This window comes from Suncus etruscus, chromosome 2 (genome assembly GCF_024139225.1).
Source record: "Suncus etruscus isolate mSunEtr1 chromosome 2, mSunEtr1.pri.cur, whole genome shotgun sequence".
NCBI lineage: Eukaryota > Metazoa > Chordata > Mammalia > Eulipotyphla > Soricidae > Suncus > Suncus etruscus.
Genome location: NC_064849.1, coordinates 58,026,288 through 58,049,271, shown reverse-complemented (window position 1 = coordinate 58,049,271; position 22,984 = coordinate 58,026,288). Strand labels below are relative to the sequence as shown.

The following is a 22,984-nucleotide window of genomic DNA, read 5'->3' as shown; positions in this document are numbered from 1 at the left end:
TTTTTTTCTAATTATTGATTGTTTTTGCTTTGTCAAAGTACTTTAGAGTACTTATTAATATGTTTTAAACTATGTTTTATAGGCGAAGGAGCAAATTTAGAAGAGATGTTTCAACTATATTAATAGAATTAGGATTCCAAATTGAAAAAATAATTAAAAGATTATTTATCAATAAAGACAATATCTGGCATAGTGCTTTAGAAGAATTGAGAAACCAGAATTTTAGTCCTGCATTTATGATTGAAATAGCATATGTTAATGAAAAAGATAATTTGGGAAGAGAACATCCTGGATCAACACACGAATTCCTAAGCCACTTAATGCAGCATCTTGAGAACTCACCATTGTTTGAAGGGTCCTTGTCAAAGAACTTGTCTCTAAATTCCCAAGGTAATTTCTTTATTTATTTTCCATTCTAAATATACCTTATGTCAAGAAAGGCCTATCTAGTTAGAATTTATATTCAATCTTGTTGGGGCTGGAGCAATAACACAGCAGTATGGCTTTTGCCTTGCTTGCAGCCGATCCAGGATGGACGGTGGTTTAAATATTGGCGACCCATATGGTCCTCCAAGCCAGGAACAATTTCTGAGGACATAGCCAGGGGTAATCCCTAAGTGTCCCTGGGTGTGGTCTCCTCCCCCCCCCCCCAATTATATTTACTCTTGTGATTGGAAGTTTTGTGGGGGTTTTGGCCACATCCATAAATGTTCAGGAATTATTCCTATCGGGGTTGTGGGGGCAGCGGGCATATAGAGTGCCAGGGGTCAAACCCGGGTTGGCCATGTGCAAGGCGAACATCCTACCCATTGTTCTGTTGTTCTAGCCTCCCGCCCCCATCTTTGTTAATGTGGAAAAAAATAACAGGAGATGTGAGAGGAAGGAGAATAATTAAGAATAAATTTTGTTTTGAAATGTTTGTTACATAAGAATATCCCATTGTGAGGCAATAATACAGCAGATAGGGTGTTTGCCTTGCACATGTCTAACCTAGTATGGGTCTGCGCCCCCCACCCCCAACCAATATTCCATAGGCTGGAGAGAAGAGCATCTAAGGTGCTGGCTTTGCATGTGACTAACCCAGGTTCTAATTCCAACAATCCAGAGAGTTCCACAAGTAGGCCTTGAGAACATCTGGGGTTGCCAACCCCTCCCCCACAATCCTACCCCTCAGTCCTCTGATTATTCTTTGCTCACTCAGGAATCACTCTTGACAGATTCGGGGGACCATATGTGTTGCCTGGGATTGAACCCAGGTCAGCTTCGTGCTAGACAGGCACCTTACCCACTGTACTATCACTCTGGCCCCAGCTTAGTTTTTTTTTAAATATGCTATGTAATCAGTCTCTTTTTAAAGAGTAGTTAAGTGCAATGAATGTTTGATGAGCAATTTTTTGTTTAATATTTATAATTTTTAGTTAACATGTCTCTTCTCAAACTTCAAATCTTCAGATCCTCGTGTTAACCATGTGTTTGGTTGACCTTTGCTTTTAAAGCATTTTTGTGGGCCGGAGCCGTGGCACAAGCAGTAAGGACGTACCGCCTAGGTTCGATCCCCGGTGTCCCATATGGCTCCCCAAGCCAGGAGCGATTGATTTCTGAGCGCGTTACCATGAGTAACCCCTGGGTGTCACCAGGTGTGGCCCCCTCCCCCCAAAAAAGTATATGAAGTTTTTCTGGTTTACGTGTAAATGTGGAGGGGTTTACTTTTGCTTTCAAAAATAGTTTTTTAGGATTATTACATGGTTTATTTTATTTTTTTGCTTTCTTGCTTGTCCACATTGTAACCCTGTGTGTTTGTGGTGTTGTGAGTATGGATGTGGGTGCAAGTGAGCTCCTTGTGGTTGGTTTCTTTTAAGGAATAATACTTTGCATGATTATATGTATGATATTTAAAAAAATCTTATTAGTCTTGTGAAATTGATGTAATTCAATCAGTAATTAATTCTTGCAATCCTTTTCAAGGGACAAGAGAATTTAGGGCACAGCAGAGGGACTAATTTCAGCTTAATTCTTGAAGTCACTCAGTGTTGCAATGCTGGAAGATCAGACCCTGACCTTTGAAAGCATAGGGTGAGGGACTGGGGCATGAGATGGGGGTTGCCCCCTGCCATATTCAGGGGTTGCAACTGGCTCTGCACTCAGGGATCAATTCCTGTGGGCTCAGGACCATATGAAATGTCAGGAATTTAACCCTGGCAGCTTAAATTCAAGGCAAACACCCTGTCTACTGTACTAGCATTTTGGTAACTTAAAGCCACTTTTACTGCTTGCTGTAGTAGAAAACTGAAGGAATCAAGACTTATGAACTTTATTTGATTTTATTGCCTGAGACATTGAAATAATTGAGAAAACTACCAAGAATTCTTTATACTCTCAAATTAATTCTGTATTTTGGGAAGGCAAGAAACTACAAATAATTGGTGGTCTTAAGTGTAAAATAAGTTCTACCTATTTCTATTGTTCTGTGACAAGTCTTTAATTAATTTTGAGTTAATTTTTAACAGGTATGTAAGTGAGCCAGTTTCACCCTCCTGCACATGATTATAGTTTTATTCTGATATTTAAAGAGATTTTATCTTTATTTAACTTTGTTTATGTATATAAGAATTTTATTCTGGGCTCACAGTTTGAATTCATTGATATGTAGGTCTCTTTATTCTAATAAAATACCGTTATGATGATTCTTGTATTTTTTTGAAATTAGAGAATGTGATGCTTCAATTCTTTCATTTGAGGATTGTGTTAGCTGTTCTAGGATTTTTGTAACTTCATATAGATTTGATATTTCATTTCTTTGAAGAAACTAATTTTGATTTATATTTGGAAACATTTAGTTTGTATAATACTTTTGGTAGGACTAGCAATCATTTTACAATGTTAATTCTTTCATTTCTTCTATTTCCATTCTTCTATTTCATACCCTTTTTAAAAAATGTATGTAGGGGTTGGAAAGATAGTCCAGTTGAAGGGCATTTGTCTTGCACGCAACTGACCTGGGTTTGATCCCCTGCATCTCACAGGTCCTAAGGCTGCCAGAAGTAATTTTTGAGTGCAGAGTCAAGAATAGTAATGCCTGAGTGCCAGGTGTAGCCCCCAAAACAAACAAACAAAAGTATATAACTTTTAAATTAAGGGTACTTTTGTTTTGTTTTGGACCACTCTTGGCTTTGTTTTCAGAATTCTGTGTCCCTGACCAAGCTTGGGGAATCCTAGAGGGTACCAAGTTGTCAAACCAAGGTCAACAGTATTCAAGTCCTGCCATAACACCGTTAGAACCTCTCTAGCACCAATGTCTGTCCTTTTAAACATTGATTTGCACATTTCATTATACAGGCCAGTTTTTTTTTTTTTTTTAAATCTTCTTTAAGTTTATTCTGGGTGTTCTTTCAGGTGGAGGCATGAGGTTGCACCACACTGGGCTATGATCAGGGATTAACTCCTGGGATCATTCTTGATGCTCTGGAGATCATAGATTGTTTCAGGAATTGAGCTCTGGTGGACTGTATATAAGGCAAGCGCCTTAACCCCTGTACTATCTATTTTGATCCTGTGTGTGTGTGTGTGTGTGTGTGTGTGTGTGTGTGTGTGTGTGTGTGTGTATGATTATAAATGGAATTCGGGGCCGGAGTGATATTACAGTGGGTAGGGCATTTGTCTTTTATGCAGCCAACCCGGGATGGACCCGAGTTCGATCCCCAGTATTCCATATGGTCCCCCAAGCCTGCCAGGAGTAATTTCTGAGTCCAGAGCTAAAAGTGCTACTGAGTGCACAAAACAAAACAAACAAAATAATAATAATAATAATAATAAATTAAATGGAATTGTGTGTCTTTCTCTTTGTTTTTTCATTTGAGACTGAAGAAGATAACAGCAGGTAAGGTGCTCACCCTGCATATGGTCTATCCAGGTTCCCAAGTTATGCTCAGGGGTTCCAGGAGCCATTCCTGGAGATTTTCAGCCAACTGCTTCAAATTTGAATCCTGCTGTTCTTGATGCTAAATAAAGAATGTCAGGTGTTAGTTCATTGCTTACATATAGAATGAAAATCAATTGATGTTTTTATGTTGATTTTTGTTGCTTACTGCATTTTTGGTTCATTATTTCTATTATATTGTTTTAAAGTATTTAGGATTTTCAGAGCTAGGGAGATAACACAGCTGGTGAGGTACTTGCACATGGCCTACTGGGTTCAATACTTGGCACCTTGTATAGTCGAGCCCTGCTGGAAATGATCCCTGAGTGCAAAGCCAGGAGCAAGCCTTGAGCACTGCCAGGTCTGACCCAAAAACAAAACACCGAAGAAATATACTAATAGAAGTATTTGTAACACAACTTGGTTACAGTGCTCACAATTTTATTGTGGAGCCAGGAAACTGAAATGCTAATGGGCCAGAATTAGAGACAGCTGGGGACCTCTACTTTGCAGAATTGTACCTATAGTCCAGGCACTCTACCATTAAGACATGAGTTCAAATTATTATTGTATTTTTGAGTAATTTTGAATAGAAAAAGATTAAACTTTCTTATGCTTAGTGGAAATAGAAATTAAACTACATTTACTAACAAAATATAAATACAACAGTTTGTAAAATTACTTATATATAGGTGGTTTTAGAGTTTTATTTTGTTTTGTTTTATTTTATAATAAATATACTTGATGTATTTTTATTTGTATTTGCAGCTCTGAAAGAGAATCTTTACTATGAAGCTGGCAAAATGCTTGCCATTTCTTTAGTTCATGGTGGTCCTTCACCTGGTTTTTTTTCTAAAACCTTATTTAATTGCCTTGTTTATGGACCAGAAAATACTCAGCCAATTTTAGATGATGTTTCAGACTTCAGAGTGGCACAGATCCTAATTAGGGTAAGAAATTCACCTGTTTATTACTATATTTTAGTTGTATTTGGACATAATAGGTCTGCACTATAACAGTTATAACTCTGTGGAGTAGTTATTACCAAAGTGAGCGAGTTACATTGTCCTCCCAAGAGGTACTATAAAAGGGGAGAGGGGAACAGACAGTAGTAACTTGGGTATATTTGGGGTCTAAAGGGGGCACCTTTTTTGTTTAAAAGTAAGATATCAAGTAATTTTTTGCTGAGTAATTTTTTTTCTTGAAATGGGAGGTCTCTGATAGAGTAAATGATGACTTCAACTACCCTATACTTAAACCTACTCTGTCTGTTGTCTCAATATAGTATCATTTGATGGTGAAAAGCAAATTCTCTGAAATCAGTTTTTTTTTTTTAACAACCACTATAAGGTATGTTGCCTTGGCATATTCATCTTGTAAGCTCCAATTTCTAGACTACAAAGTCCTATGAGAAAATGTTATGATTTTCTTCATCCTTAGGTTAAAATTATTGTTTAGGGGTTAGAACGATAGCACAGTGGTAGGACGTTTGCCTTGCAGAATGCCAAAACTGGAACTGTATCCTACATCCTACATGGTCCCTGAGCCTGGCAGAAGCAATTTTTGAGCACAAAGCCAGAAGTACCTTCTGAGCTCCTCTGGTGTTCCTACCCCAGCCCACCCACAAAACAAAATGATTTAGTTCTTTGATTTTCTTTTTTTTTGAAAGTGCTAAGGATCTAATCCTGCCTCTGCCTTTAGGAGTCATCTGTGATGTTCTGGGAACCATGTTGTACCAAGAAGCAATCTCCAGACTCCTAAATGTGAAGCATACACTCAGCCCATTGAAACTCTCTAGCCCTTAATTTTTCTTTCTTCCTCTTAAAAATTAAAAGTAGCTTAATTATCCTGTCCCCCTTTTCGTATTCACTTCTGAACTTATAATCAGTCTCTGTTCTCACCGGTACTTCCATATTTGTAGCTTATATCGAGACCTAAATTTATACATCAAAATACCTTTAATTATTTGTCTTTGACTTTCAGTCTGCATTTCTCAGTATGAGACAAGTTATCTGTCTATTATTGTAACTTTTCTTCAGCCTTTCCTTTTTATCTCATTATAAATATGCTTAAAACAACTAGGATTTTACTAGAATTTCTTATTTAAGGTAATTATTTAAAAGTACAATATCTGGGCCCAGAGAGATAGCACAGCGGCATTTGCCTTGAAAGCAGCTGATCCAGGACCAAAGGTGGTTGGTTCGAATCCCGGTGTCCCATATGGTCCCCCGTGCCTGCCAGGAGCTATTTCTGAGCAGACAGCCAGGAGTAACCCCTGAGCACCGCTGGGTGTGGCCCAAAAACCAAAAAAAAAAAAAAAAAAAAAAAAAAAAAACACAACCAAAAAAAAAAAGTACAATATCTATGCCACAATGGAAATCTTCAAGGCTTCTCAATGCTTATTGAACATGGGTCAATAAGGGCATTTAATTACTTTGTCTTTTGTATATTTCCCCATATTTTATCTACTATATTATTGCTCCGCCCCCTCAAAATATACTTCTACATTTAATGTGATTACAATTTACTGTTACAAGGCAAAATGTGTTATAGTGATAAGTTATAGAAAGGAGAAGTAATATTTCAGGAGCATGCTAAATTAAAATGTAAGCTAAACTTGAATAACATCCCTGAAGATAAAAGCTTTTAAAAAGGCAGATATTTGTCTTTATAAAAAAAAACTTATGTTTTAGTAGGTAGAAGTCTATACATTCAATCTAGCTTACTATCTCTCTCTCTTTTTAATTTATAAAGGATTCTTTTTTGTTTTGTTTTGTTTTATTTTTTGTTCAGTTAGGGGGCACACCCAGCAATGATTAGGAGTTACTCTTCTGGATCTGCGATCAGGAATTACACCTGGTGGTACTTAGGGCCCATGTGGGATACTAAGGATTGAACCTTGTCTGTCACTATAAAATAAAAATCCACAAGTGGTGAGACCACCCCAGGCACTGTATATGTAAACCCCATGCAGCGGGGTCTGATGAAGCAGGGTAGCAGTGGAGAAATAATACCAAGCAGTCAGGAAAGGATCAAAATGGCATTTGTGGCCTTTCTGCTTAGTGCTCTCTCTGCCAGAGCCAAAAGCCAGAACTGCTTTCTATATTCAAACCAACTCCCAATACTAGGAGAGGGAAGGTTGAGTAAGATAGGAAAGTGGGCTTTTACATATCAAAGGAAGAGATTGCTGAGAAGTTGGGAAACATCTTTGTTTAGGGTTTTCTGCTAGTGTCACTTGACATTTCCACCCTTTCTGTTTTTTAAAAAAAAGAAAAGAAAAAAAATTAACAAAAGTTGTGCTCCACTTTTCTCTGCCAGAGGCAGGAACTCCAGATCAGAACTTAAAGTATCAAAGTTTAAATTGTATGAGTAATTCTAAAAACAATCAACCTTTTCCATATCTTATACATATCACAAAATTTTTTCATAGATTTCTCTGAACATAAACATTAGAGCCTTTCTGAAGATATATTTAATTTGAAAATTCTTAAACATTCTTACAGCAAGCACTGTGTTACAAGTCTAGAACATTCAATTTCCTTTCCATAAACTTCTCTAAACAAAATCACAAGAACATTTTTGCAGGGCTTATATGATAGCACAGCCGTAGGCCATTTGCTTTGCCTGCAGATGACCTGGGACAGATCTGGGTTCAATCCCCAGCATCACACACACATGGTCCCCCGTGCCTGCCAGCAAATGATTTCTGAGTGCAGAGCCAGGAGTAACTCCTGCACACTGCCAGGTATGGCCCAAAAGAAAACAAATAAAAAAACAAGAACATTTTTGCAAATATATATGTAGTTTGAAAATAAGTTTGGTAAACATTCTTATAATGAGTACTATAATAAGAGTCTGTAGTATCCAAGTTCATTTTTCATCTACTTCTGAAGACAAAGACATTAGAACATTTTTGCAGACAAATTTGAGAATACATTGCTACATAATATATACAGTAAAATATCATAGCAATTGGGAAACATTCACTAGGAAAGCTGAGAACTTTTAAAAATTCTAACAACATTATGCATTTCCCTGTAATTGTGCAAACTAATATTAAGCCACTAAAGTTAGATACAAAATTTTCTGTTTGCAGTGGGGCATAAAGCAAAACTATAAGATCCATACCAATAAAACAAAGTTTAACTAGCAATACAGTGACTGATGCAAATAAGGTCAAAGGTTAACCTAAGGGGCCAGAGAGATAGCATGGAGGTAAGGCATTTGCCTTGCATGCAGAAGATGGTGGTTTGAATCCCCGCATCCCATATGGTCCCCCCAGCCTGCCAGGAGTGATTTCTGAGTGTAGAGCCAGGAATAACCCCTGAGCGCCGCCGGGTGTGACCCCCCAAAAAAAAAAGAGAGAGAGAGAGATTAATTTAAAACAAAGTTAATTTTTGGGAGATAACCCAGGTGCAGGAGCTTCTAAAAAAATAGCTTCTCTTCAGTAGAGCATCCGCTGGGTTTGTATTCTTCATCTCCATCTTCTTCTTCTGTGTTAGGCTGCTGACGTCATCTGGGATGGAAAGGCCTTTGGTTTCTGAGCCAGAATCTGAGTTGGGGGGATGGATCTGCTCATCTCCCTGTTTTTGGTCTCCCTCAAATGGAGCTTACTCTCTGGCTTCTGCCCTATCAGTAACCTCGATAAGCTGCTTCAGGTTGGGGGGAGTAGGTCTTTCTTAGCAAAAAGTGCCTTTGGTAGAGGAAAGATGGTAAACATCGCCTGCCCAGAGTCTTCACCTCTTCTTATCTGCCTGCTTCTAACCTACCTGAGCAGGCCTCTGCCACTATAGGTGGTGGAGCAGCTGAGTGAGGCCAGGGATATGAATTGACAGAACCTTTGTCGATTGGGAGCATATCTGCTACCTTTCACTGGCATTCTGCCAGGTCCAGATACATTAGAAGCTTTTGGACCCCTCTTTCCTTTCAAGACTACAAACTCTAAAGTCTCTGCATCTCCAGTACTACACAGAAGCTTCCTGAGATTGTTTCTCTTTATTGCTGTCCAGTGAACAAAGACATCTTTGGTGTTATTTCTGTTGATAAATCCATAACCATTCTAGACATTGAACCATTTGACAGTGCCCCGGACTTGGATTGCCAGCACTGAATTAACTGCTTGACTCAGCGCTTGTGGCCCTGGGGGTATCTCTGAGTCGTTTTCATACTGAGTCTGCAGAGATGGTAGCCACTTCATACTTGGGAGATGGAGGGGCTTCTCTGGTTTAGTGCCAGTAATAAACAATAAATTATCAGCCCCGAGAAGGCCTTTAGATCGAGACTTGAAGGTACCCTTCCTCTGTTGTGGCATATGTGCAAAAGAATCTCTAGGGAACCTGGCATGTAAAGTCCAGAGTGAGAAACACAGATAGACCAGAGCAACTTGAAGCCATTCAGAATAGGGGTCATGTGCACCAATGTTCCAGTGAGAGGCACAGCATATTCGGTCCAGTTCCAGAAGGCTACCACAGTGATTATCCACCAAAGGATCAAGTCACTCACCATTGTTGTGGTCTTCTTGGGTCTCTGGGTCCTGTATCACTGTTCAAGCCACCAGTTGTAAAATAAAAATTCATGAGTAATGAGACTGCCCCAGGCACCATATTTCTAAACCCCATGCAGCTGGGTCTGATGATACAGGGTAGCAGTAGGGAAATAATACTAAGCATTCAGGAAAGGATGAAAATGGTATAAAAGCCCACCTGGGGTACTTGACCTTTCCCCTCTGGTTATGGGGAATTGGTTTGAATAAAGAACGACAGTTCTGTATTTTGGCTCAGGCAGACGCAGCATAGACAGAGAGGCCATGAAGTGAAAAGCAGACTGATCTCGATGAATCTTTTTTTCTGACTGCTTGGTGTATTATTTCTCTGCCACTATCCTGGTCCTTCAAACCTGTCCGTCTAAGGGGTTAGAAACACAGCGTTTGGGGTGACCTCACTCCTTGTGTATTTTTATTTTACATGCCTCATGCAAGACAAGTTTCTTATCCACTGTACTATCATCACTCTGGCCCATATTGCCTCTTTTTAATTTTTTTGTTCTGTTTTGTTTTGTTTTGGGTGATGCTCAGGGGTTACTCGTGGCTCTGCATTCAGAAATTGCTCCTGGCTTGGGGGACCATATGGGACGCCAGGTGATCAAATTGCAGTCCGTCCTAGATCAGTGGTGTGCAAGGAAAACACCCTACCACTTGTGCCACTGCTCCAGCCCCTAATACCTCTTTTTAAATAAAATTTTATTGACACATAAAAGGCTCATATTTGACTGCACACTACAATGGATAAATGGAGTATTTGTCATAGGTGTTGTAAGCTCACAGAACATAAAGTGCACTCTAGTCTTTACAAAAATAGTTCCTAGTTTTAATTACATATAATTAATATGTAATATATGTAATATTAATTACATATAATTACATCATATAGGGAATTGGGTTGGTTTATTATATTTTTATTTTACTATTTAGGATATTATCTTCATCTGTGGTACTAAAGTTTAGAGTGCAAGGAAGTGTTACACATTTTTACTGAAATACCATTGAACAATTTGAGTCACATGTGACTCAAGAACGTACCTAATAAACCTGGTAAAACTGAGTGTGGATTTGGGAGACAGCATATTTTATATCTGATAAGTTATTAAAATTGTTTTTGTAAAATAATTTTTATTGAGACTAATGTGAATTACATGTCTTTTTCAGTTATGTTTAACGTACATAGCAGAGACAGTAAATTAGGGCAATTCCCACCACCAGTGTTGACCTCCCTCAGCCACTTTTACCAGCCTGCATCCCATACCTCCACTCTTAGCCCCCTGAACTGCTAGTGTAACAAGTCCCTTTTGTGTATACCTTGTTGTAGCTTGGGTCTCTTGATTCTATTGTTGACTTTGGGTTGGGTATTTAGGTCCAATCACTTTTTATTTCCACTAAATGCTCATGAGACTGCTTTGTCCCTGGTACCATCCACTTTTTTCCCCATCAATTTGTAGGAAGACTTAGAAAAATGAGGCAGAACAGATTTATGTTCTATGGTTCTGTTAAAAAGAAGAAGAAAAAAGTGGGTGGAGCCCCTGTCTAGATGCTATAAATATAAATTTAAAAGAAGAAAAATTAAAATAAATTAAAAAAATAAAGAAAAAATTTTAAAGGGGGGAGCTGGTGTGACAAGTTTTTGTTTGTTTTGTTTTCATAGATACAGTTCATTTCATACATTTCATACAGTTCATTTCATAGGGGAAATTAGAAAGGTAATCCTAAGAAATGCAGGGTGTCTCACCATTGAAGCATACTGTCATGAGACCAACTACAGGCTTTGGACATGTTCATGTCAAACCCCAAGGAAATGTCTGCTCAGTTGTGGTTGTCAAAGCCAATCCTCTTTAATTAGAGATCTTGGTTTTTACACAGATCCTAGGACTAAGTCTAGGATAGAGTCTGTATAGATTCAGATGTTCTGCTTAGTCACAGTTGTTAGTCTTTTGTATTTAGCGATCTTGGTTTCTGCACAGATCAGAGGACAGAGTGTCTTCTGATTTCATCTCACCATTAGATAATGAAGTAGGGCAATGTGCCGTTAGATCAAGTTGTTGCTGTTTTTTCATTGACAGGATATCATATGAACCTACCCTGGACAAGTTTGTACCAGAACTGTATTAGAAACTCCCCTGGGGGTAGTTTACTTCTTGGTGCTGCTTCAGGGAACTGTGCCATATCTGAAGTTGGGATCTAGGTTTTGGGGTTGGATGGCCAATGTTCAATCACATGAGGTCTAAGTACCCATGACTCAGTGGAAGGCAACCTTGTATTATAAATTTATGGATTCTTAACCCTACTAGATAAGAACTTGTTTCTATATTTAAGATTTCCCCATTTTAGTGTGCCTGTGCAAAAAGGGACGATGCCATATTATATTGTTAGTACATTTAGGGGTAAAACTGACAAGTTATACATTTTGTGCCCTAGTTTTGACCTGAGCTTTCATCCTAAGTAAGGCTTTTCTATTAGAATTTTGTACTAAGCAGAACCAAAACAAGCAAAAATTAAAATTAAAATAAAAAAGGTATGGAATAGTTATCTTTACATTTGGAAATAAACACAATAAGATATATAACTATTAAGGAATTAAACATACAAAGAAAATATAGATATTCCCATTAAGTTTTTTGAGATAGTCTTAGAGGTGGTGAGATCCAGGGCACATTTTCTTCCCACACTGTAGTCTTAATCTGAGAAATGGTTTTCAGCAGTATGGGATCAGGTAGTGTCCTTGAGCTTGGGCTCCCTCTGGATCTGAGTCCAGTAGCATGCAACAGTCCACATTGGGGGTGGGGGGTGAAGAAGGGCCACATACAATGAGTCAGCAGGAGTGGTGGTTACAGCTTCTTGCTGAGGCAGACCCAGCAAGAAAGGGTGTCCTGTGGTTTCAGTTCCTAAGGAGTTAAGAACTGAATGTAAAGAGCGTTAAATAGGGAGATATAATGGATCAGGATTGAGGGGGTGAAAGGATAGAAGGAATTCTGAATGGGGGAGGGGATAATATTTAATATGGGCATGGTTGTTTACAATATAGATTAGGCAAACATAGAGGAGTCCACTGCATACAAACTCAAGCCCACTTATAGACAGACATTAACAATCTATTTATAGGCTGTAGTTGGAGTCCTGACCCTTATTGCGTCATAAGAGACCCCATATGGGGTGGTCAGAGAGCTTAGAAAAATTGAATTAAGGAAAAATATGTAAAACATTATAAAAATGAAGGAAGGAAGGAAGGAAGGAAGGAAGGAAGGAAGGAAGGAAGGAAGGAAGGAAGGAAGGAAGGAAGGAAGGAAGGAGAATAAAGTGGATTGACACATCGGAGGAGAAAGGTTTTCCAATTTCTTGGCACTTCATCAATGGTAGGGATGAACTTTGCTAAATGAAGCTTTCAAGGTTAGATTGTGCATGGAGCATTTTAGGATATACATAATTTCCTTGTCTAGAGTACTTAAGCAATATGGTATTGAACATAAGATAGTATTTTGAACAGGAGAATTGAGCTTATAATTCAGCAGAGATTTTTAAAAAGAAAAACTTAACTTTCTGGGAGTTGACTTTTTTACAAAATAAATAAAATAAAAAGCAAGGACATTTTCCATTCATTTTCTCCTGTTTTCATCTTTCTCCATCTTTAACTGCTTTCAAGAATTTAGCTGCTAAATTCAAGAATGTATGCTATACATCCAATATTCCTTTTATACAGTTCCCTAAAAACCATGAGTACTTTTAATCCTCAGCAGATCCTTCTAGTAATTTCTTACCTGTCTAGTGCTGTGTAAACTTATATTGATTATTTTACTTTATATAAATACCCTATATTAAAAAGAAACTTATTTTTAAAACCTAGCTTTTTGTATAGTTTTATTCACCCCAGTGAATAGAGAAATATATAGTGATAGGTTATTTGAAACTTAAATTTTGTTCAGAAATAAATGGGCATACTGAGTATATTTTTTTATTTTAGATAAACACTGCAACAAACATGACAGACTTAATCTCAGTTATGGATGATTACAATAACTATTTAGAGCTTATTGGCTGTCTAAGACTTATAACATCACTGAATGATAAATACATGTTGGCAAAAGACATACTTGTTTACCATGTAATTAAGAGAGTACAAGCACCTTTTGAAAGGTAAGTAATTTACATGGAAGAGTCACTCAGGTTGTTTAAATTTAATTGTTTTATAAATGTGAGCCATATTTGATTATAATTTAAATGCTATTTTATTTATTATTACTTATTTTTGTTGAGAGCCCACTCTGTGTGGCTGTGTGGGCTTACTCCTGTCTCCATAATCAGAAATTATTCCTGACTGGTTTGGGGAATCATGTGGGATGCCAGGGACCTAAACTTGGGTGAGCCACATGCAAGAAAATGCCCTACCCTTTGTAGGCCTTTAAATAGTATCACTCCAGGCCTTTAAATAGTATTTTAAAATAAGTTTAGTAAAAGTAATCTCTTCAGGGGCCCAGAGAGATAGCACAGCAGTGTTTGCCTTGCGAGCAGCCGATCCAGGACCTAAGGTGGTTGGTTCAAATCCCGATGTCCCATATGGTCCCCTGTGCCTGCCAGGAGCTATTTCTGAGCAGACAGCCAGGAGTAACCCCTGAGCACCGCTGGGTGTGGCCCAAAAACCAAAAAAAAAAAGTAATCTCTTCAAAAGATCATTGTTTCAGCAGCTTTATACAATATTATGTAAATGTGTAACACTTTGATCAAAGATGTCATTTTAGTTTTTATTTATTTTTCTAATTAAAAACTGAAAATATTTTATATGAGCCCAATATTCCATCTCCTTTTATTCACTGAAACTCACTGGAAGTTGAAGGGAAACAAACATAATAGGAATGTAAGAATTTCCTCAGAACAAAGATTGGAAACAAAAATATATAAAATCTAGACAAAGGCCAGACAAATCTAGCTCAGCAGGCTGAACACATGCTTCAATTGAAATGTGTTAAGCTAAGTTTCAGTCCTCAGCATTTTTTATGGTCCCTTGCCGGGAATAACCTCTGTTCATCACTAAGTGTGGCCTAATCCACAGACACATCCTACCCACCTCCCAGTAGGAAATTTAGAATAAACAAGTTCAGTACTTTTTTTTTTTTTTTTTGGTTTTTGGATCATACCTGGCAGCACTCAGGTTACTCCTGGCTCTACACTCAGAAATCGCTCCTGGCAGGCTGGGGGGGGGGGTGTCATATGGGATGCCAGGATTCGAACCACCGTCCTTTGGCATGCAAGGCAAATGCCCTACCTTCAAGCTATCTCTTTGGCCCCAGGTTCAGAATTTTTGCTGGAAATTAAAGATTTGGCCACAAACAGCAATGTTCAGGAGACCAGATGTGAGGGTGTCAAACTTGGACCTGCCATGTTTTATATGTGCCTGAGCATGGATACCTTAGAGCTATGTCACTAATATATTTAAAATAAGGACAGGGCAATATTATAAAAAAAAAAATGAAGGAAAATTTCTAAAATTCAAGTAGAATGATCCACTCACTGATCATTAAAAAATGTTTTTAAGGGGCCGGAGAGATAGCATGGAGGTAAAGCGTTTGCCTTTCATGCAGGAGGTCATCGGTTCGAATCCCGGCGTCCCATATGGTCCCCTGTGCCTGCCAGGAGCAATTTCTGAGCCTGGAGCCAGGAATAACCCCTGAGCACTGCCGGGTGCGACCCAAAAACCAAAAAAAAAAAAAAAAAAAAAAAATGTTTTTAATACAACAGTGGTGGTTAAGGGCCAGAGCAGTGGCGCTAGCCGTAAGGCATCTGCCTTGCAAGAACTAACCTAAGACAGACTGCGGTTCAATTCCCCGGCGTCCCATATGGTCCCCCAAGCCAGGAGCAATTTCTGAGCGCATAGCCAGGACTAACACCTGAGCGTCACTGGGTGTGGGCAAAAAAAAAAAAAAAAGTGGTAGTTACATTACAGAAAAATAACTCATAAAATCACATTGTAAGAAAATATTACATTGCAGTAGAAAATATAATTTTCAGAAAGTTTCAAAATAAATAGCTTAGGGACAAAAGTATTTATGCAAAAGTAAAATAAATGCATATTTCAGCAAATTTTTCAAGTGATTAAATAGCAATTTCATGACGAGAAAGATAGCTCTGAGGCTTGGCATTTTCATGCAGGAGATGCAAGTTTGATTTCTAGCACCGCACTTTAGGGAAGTGAACCTGATACACTTTAGTCCAGTGTAGTTCAAAGCACACACAAAAAAATGGCAATTTTAAATTATTGTATTTTCTTTGTTTTTGAGCCACACCCAGTGGGGACCAAAACGGATGCCCAGGATCAAACCCAGGTTGGCCACATGCAAGACTATCGTCCTAACCCACTATATTACTACTCTACCTCCAAAATCATTGTATTCTTTGTAGGGAAAAAGGGAAAGCCAAAAGTGGGTACAATCATTTTAATTTATTTTTTCAAAGGTCGTGGTATCACAGGAAGCTGTGCTTAGGACATATTTCTGGCTCTGTGCTCCAGAATTACTTAGGGTTTAGAATAGTTCTAATCCACATAGACCATGTGTATATGATGGCAAGGACTGAACCAACCATGTTGGCTACGTCAGGGCAAAGTGCTTTACTGGCTATTCTATTTCTCTGTCTCTGTAACTAAAAATATAAAGACAAATTTAAGTTTCTCTGAAAGTTGCTTCACAGGTAAACAGAAGGTAATAAATAAAATCAAGCAAGTAGGATACAGGGGTTGTCTTACGGAAGGTGCTAGATACATGTTAGGGAATTTGGACTTCGTTTCATAGACAACATGTTGAATTGGTTTCCTGCAGCTAATGTAAAAGGATGATCACAAACTGGGACTTCAAACAGGAATTTAATCTGTTTTAGGAGGTCTTTAAAAGCCCAAAGCAGGATGTCACTCAAATTTTTATTCTTTCTGATAGATTGGAATGACAATGCTTATTTGAATTCTGTTGCTAACTCCAATTTCCATTACATAGCCTTTTCTTCTGAAGAAAGAAAAGTTAGCTGTGGTTTTAGACTACTCCAGATAATCAAAGTAGAACATAAGAACAATTAAGAACAATCCTTATTTTATTTGCATATGCTTATATGCTTTTTATTTGCTTTTGGTTTTAGTTTGTTTTGGTGGGGTTTTTTTTGGGGGGAGGCTACAATAGGCTGTGCTCAGGTCTTACTCCTGGTTCTGTGATCCGGGTTTCCTCGTGGTTGTGCTCATGGACCATTTGTGAGGATGGCATCAAATTGGTATGTAGCACCTGTACTATCTCTGACTCAATTTGTTTTCAAGTGAAGTTTTAGTGTACATGATATCAAAATATTTTGTGGGGGTCAACTTTCATGCAGCCTACTTCACAGTAGATGATAATATTAAGATTTACTTTTGGTATATCAGGTGGATGTTGCTCAGAAAAGATCTTGGTGAGTATAACAGTGTATCTGTTGTTTGTGGTACAATGGTTTTCAGGTGTAGAAAAATGAGTAAATTAGAATTTCATAAAAGAAGTTTCATAATTAGATTTTATAATTAGAAATGGAAGAGAGAAGTTATGGGTTATTTAGATTTAGCTATACTAATTTGTTACTTATTAGAACTAGAAAACTGATGCTATATGAAAAAATAATGAATTATGTCATTATTTTCTGAAATGAAGATAAGTGTGGATAAAAGGTGATTTAGAAAATTAAGAAATGGAGACATGAGGCCGGAGCAGAGGCGCAAGAGGTAGGGCGCTTGCCCTTGCCCACCCTTGCCCACGCTAACCTAGGGTGGACCAGGGTTCGATCCCCCAGTGTCCTATATGGTCCCCCAAGCCAGGAGCCATTTCTGAGTGCATAGCCAGGAGTAACCCCTGAGCATCACTGGATGTGCCCCCCCCCAAAAAAAAAAAAAAAAACAGAAGAAAAAAAGGAGACAGTAGATGTAACTTTTAAGTAGATTGCCTTGAAATGTGATAGGATTGAATGCATTTCTTTTTTTTGTTGTTGTTTCACACTCGGCGGTGCTTAGGGAATTACTCCTGGCTCTGCTCTCAGAAATCCTTCCTGGCAGGCTCGGGGGACCCATATGGGTTGCCAGGGATTGAACCCAGGTCCATCCTGGGCAAACGTTCTACCACTGTGCTATCACACCAGCCCCATATTGAATTCATTTTTAAAAGAAATTCAGATTTGATCAAGGTGAACACCCTAAACAATTGAAAGAGCTAGAAAGATGAATCATTATAGCCTGATACTTAGGGTGGTGGGTAGAAGATTTAGAACACAGGTTAAACTTAGTAGATTTGCCAGGCAACAATATTTACTCCTTTGCTTATTAATGGAAATTTTCACGTGAATGTTTTTTTGATTGTACATTTATATTTTTTTGCTCATTATTTTTATTGAACATTTTGAGAAAAATTTTATCAAATTAATTTTTGATTATATTCTTGGTATGTGACTAAGATATCTTTGCAGTCTAGGAAACTTCATACTAGCATGTCTTCCAGTCATCAAATTCCATATTAGTTTCAAAATTTTCATAAAGCAAAATATATAGGCATAATTATATTAATGTATGTAATATGGATTTGAAAGTATAACTATTTGCATTATTATATATCTTCTCATTAATTAGTGAAATTTTAGTGTAATTAGTTAAATCTTCGTTTATTATTGGAATATATAACAGGTGTATAATGCTGACTCATTTTTATTTTAAGTTTTAAGCAGGGTCTGAAAACACTTGGAGTTTTGGAGAAAATTCAGACCTACCCAGAAGCCTTTTATAGCATCTTATGTCATAAACCTGAGAATCTTTCTGCCAAAACCCTTAGCAAACTTTTTACAGTACATACATTATCTGATGTACAGGTACTGAGGTTTTGGAAAAAATACTTACAAGCTATTCAAGGTATGTGGCTTTTTTTGTGTTTATTTAAATATTAACTGTTTACATTATCATTTTGTTTATTTTAAGTATATGGTGTTTCAGAATATTTATCTTTCCAATTTCATCTTTTTAATAAATTTAATCTGCTAACTATAAGACTTATAAACAAGTTTATATTGCTGTTTCCAGTGATTGGAAAGAGGTGTTATATATTGTATTTTACAGTCTGCTTTCCTTTTCTTTATACTATCTTTATTTAAGCAACATGGTTACAAACATTTTTGTAGTTGGGTTATAAAAAATACAACCCACTTCACCAGTGTAACCTTCTCACTACCAATGCCCCCTATCTCATTACTTCCCGGCCCCCTGCCTGCATTCTATTTCTCTCACTCACTACCATTATCATGATAGTTGTTGGTGTAGTTATTTCTCTAACTGCACTCACCAATGTTTGTGGTAAGCTTCATATCGTGGGCTCATCTCTATTGTCTCTGGATATTTACAGTCTGCTTTTCTTCAGAAAATTTTAGGTGAAAGCCCATCTTCCAAAAATGTTTACATTATACGGGGCCGGAGAGATAGCATGGCAGTAAGGCATTTGCCTTTCTTTCTTTTTTTTTTTTTTGTTTTGTTTTTGGGCCACACCTGGCGTTGCTCAGGGGTTACTCCTGGCTGTCTGCTCAGAAATAGCTCCTGGCAGGCACGGGGGACCATATGGGACACCGGGATTCGAACCAACCACCTTTGGTTGTGTTATCTCTCTGGGCCCGGCATTTGCCTTTCATGCAGAAGGATGGTGGTTCGAATCCCAGCATCCCATATGGTCCCCTGTGCCTGCCAGGGGTGATTTCTGAGCATGGAGCCATGAGTAACCCCTGAGCACTGCCGGGTGTGACCCAAGAGCAAAAAAAAGTTTACATTATAGGATGGTTGCATGACATACTAGTATTTTGTTTTGGTTTGTGTTTTGGTTTTCTTTTTATGGGTCACACCTGGGGACACTTAAGGTTTACTCCTGGCTCTGCTCTAAGAACTTATTCCTGGCAGGCTCGGGATCATATGGGATGGTGGGATGGAACCCTGGTCCACCTTCTGCAAGTCAAACACCCTACCTGTTGTGCTATTGCTCTAGCCTACACAAAATAGTCTTAAAGCTAACTATTGACACACTACCTTCTTATATGTTGGTTCCCAGATAAGTTGTTTTCCATAAGATCTTCAAAGAAGATTACAGCATTTTCCAGCAATTCTTTCAGGGGTCTCAAACTCGCGGCCCTCCATACAACATTTTGTGGCCCTGCCCTAGAGGAATCTTTTTTTGTTTTGTTTTGTTTTAGTTGTTTGGGTCACACCCCCCAATATTCAAGGCTTACTACTGACTTTGCACTCAAGGATCACCCCAACTTTGCGTCCTGCAGGTAAATTGAGTTTGAGACCCCTGCAAGTACTGTATATACTCGAGTATAAGTTGACCCCCTAATTTTACCCTAAAAACTGGGAAAACTTAGCTGAGGTAGAAAATGCAGCAGCCACTGCTAAATTTCAAAAATAAAAATATATACCCATAACAATTACAATAATTGAGGAAATCACTCAATCAATAAATAAATACATGATTACATTTACATGATTGTTTGATATACTGTATCCCATTAACATACCATATTAACCCATAGTATTCAATTCCCTCTATTGAGTGCCTACATATGGATTTACCTTTTAATAAAGTGATTAAAACATTTAAGACAGTAAAACTTTGTAAATAAATGGTTAAAATCCTGAATTCTTATACTCCAAAGCTGCTAATTATAAGGATTCAGGATTTATAAACATTTATTTACATGACTTCACTGCCTTAAATGGGTTTTTCACTTAATTAAATGTGCCATTGAATATTGTGGGTTAAATAGTTCAGTCATGCAGTTCATTTCAGCTGCCTACCTCTTCAGCTCAGCCACGACTGTGGACTAAGCTGAAGCACTCACTGCCCCCTCCAGCAGATGGCAGAAGACAACTGGAGACTAGGTGCATTTGATTTGGTATGACTGGAGTGTATGACCTGAGTTTAAGCAGTTTGGGTCTTTCGGCACAAATTTTATGCCAGAAAAGCTCGAGTATATAGATATTATGCTTGTTTTATGTTTCAGACATAATATGTTTTAACATTTGATATACTTCAGCATAGTGTATCACTTTTATACACATTACAAATAAAAATATTATAAATATTTATTCTACTTTTTAAAATCATGACTTACTTGTATTGAAGTATTTGCTTTATTGCAGTGATCTGGCACCAGTCTCATTTTATTTCTGAGTTATGCCTGCACTTTATCTTTTTTATTCTTTTTGTTTCTTTTAGTGAAGAAAGAAAGTTCATTTGAATTTATTTAGAAAAATGTCGGTAGAGAGAAAGGGAGATGTACATGTTCAAGAGAGAACACAGACTTCTTTGGAATGGAAATAAGCAAGGAAACAAAGACAAAGCCAGCGAGATAGTTCAAGAGAGAACATGGGCTTGAAGAAAAATCCTCATTCTTTTTATTCTTAAATTGAATTATTCTTAGCCAATTATCTTTAATGTAATATAGCTTTGATAATTAACAACTTATCCCCGAGAATTACCAATACAAAATTGTAAAGATGGAAAAGATTAATATTTTATTTGATAAAATTTACTTATATGTAGATGGTTGGATTACACCATTTAATTTTTTCTTTGCTCTTTTGAATTAGTTATCAAATAATGATAATTTAGAAGTGACTTAGAAATTATTTTAGGTGCTGAATCAATAGATTAAAAGGCATGCTTTGCATGCAGGAAGCTGGGCTCAATTCTCAATAATGCATGATCTTATTAGCCAGGAACCAACCCCAGAGTAATACTGTGTGACCCAAAAACCAAAAGAAAATAATTATTTTTAGTATGATCTCTCAAAAAGATGAAATTGGCAAAACTCATCAAAACTTTTAGGCCATAGATAATTTTCTGTTTAAGAGGCATTCAGTATACAATGAGTTAGATCTCATGTAAAATAGATTTACATGATTTTATTTTAGTCCCACTTTGAGATTCAGAGGAAACATTATTGAATGCACTATTCCTATTAATCGTTTGACTTAGTGATTGCATTTCCCAAGATAAATAGGAAATTTCTAACTTTTAACATTCTCACTCTATCTGAGGAAAAATTCATGATAAAAGCAATAAAAAGCCTGGGTTTTTAATTTTTCTTTTTCTCTTTGACCAATTTTTCAGATGGTAAATCTACAACAACAGTGGAGGACATTCTTCTTTTTGCAACTGGTTGCAACTCCATTCCACCTGCTGGCTTTAAACCAACTCCCTCTATTGAGTGTCTACATATGGATTTCCCTATAGGAAACAAGTGTAATAATTGTTTAGTTCTTCCCATTACTAATACATATAAAGAATTTCAAGAAAACATGGACTTTGCCATAAGAAACTCTGTAAGACTGGGAAAAAAGGAAAATTCTTACTACATTGAACCTTAAAATGAACAAAAAAATGTTTCCTCAAGAGCTGCTTTTGTAGTTACTGTTTTGGAATTCTATCATCAATTTTGAACAAATTTATCAGTTCTTGGCCTAATAAAATTTTATGTGAACTTTACAAACTAATATACTTTACTGATGACTGTACAGATTTTATTCAAGTATAGTAGGATGTGTATATGTATATATGTATATGTATATAGGAAAATTATTCCTGTACTCAATATTTTATTAAATTAGGTTTAAATGTAAAATTTACATTTTATGCACTCTTCAAAGTATTTTATTTTATACGTTAAATTGAAAAGTCCTGTATATAAATCAAAGGGGAATATATCTGGGTGTGTATTATATGTATCTTTTTCTAGGATGCTACTAAATTGATAGTTAAAATTTATATTACTGATTTATGTTAAATTGACCCACATGACAATAAGAGTATGTCTAATGGGAATATTATATAAAAAGCAGTATTGCACAAATATTCTATAATTCATTGATATTCTAATAGGCTTAAACATTTAAGAGGTGAAGTATTAGGTCCCTCCGGAATTGATAGCACAGCGGCTAAGACGTGTGCCTTGCGCACAGCCAATCCAGTTTTGATCCTCAGCATCCCATGAGGTCCCCAAACCCACCAGGAAAGATTTCTGATTGCAGAGCTAGGAGTAACCCCTGAGCACTGCTGGTGAGGCCCAAAAACCAAACAACTTGATATTATAAGAATATTACATGTCTCTTTTTTTTTTTTAAGTTTTGGGGGTTACAACCGGCGGTGCTCAGGAGTTACTCCTGGTTCCATGCTCAGAAATCACTCCTGGCAGGCTCAGAGGACCATATGGGATGCCAGATCCATTCCGGATCTGACCCGGGTCGTCTGCATGCAAGGCAAATGCCCTACTGCTCCAGCGCTGTACATTTGTCTTAATTCTGTTAATTAAAAGCAAGTGAAGGAATAAATATCAGTGTTTAATAATTATGTATATCTCCAAATTGCCATACAATAAATGAAGCCCTTTGTTTAATTTGTTTCTAAATTGGCTATTTTAATCATTTTGTTTGACTTTGGCCCACAGCTGGTTTTGCTCAGGATTTACTGCTGGCAGACTTAGGACCATATGGGTTGGCA

At 37.4% G+C, this 22,984-nt stretch overlaps 1 protein-coding gene across 1 annotated transcript in view; it reads left to right on the top strand.

The window, feature by feature from the left end:
• The window catches only part of G2E3 (G2/M-phase specific E3 ubiquitin protein ligase), a 65,879-nt gene extending 43,782 nt beyond the window's left edge, over positions 1-22,097 (top strand). The window contains exons 10-14 of the mRNA XM_049766619.1: positions 83-390; positions 4,685-4,866; positions 13,423-13,595; positions 18,167-18,357; positions 21,599-22,097. Of these exons, the coding sequence (XP_049622576.1) occupies positions 83-390; positions 4,685-4,866; positions 13,423-13,595; positions 18,167-18,357; positions 21,599-21,855 (1,111 nt within the window). The 3' untranslated portion in view covers positions 21,856-22,097. The remainder of the gene's footprint in view (positions 1-82; positions 391-4,684; positions 4,867-13,422; positions 13,596-18,166; positions 18,358-21,598) is intronic.
• Positions 22,098-22,984: the final 887 nt, after the last annotated feature.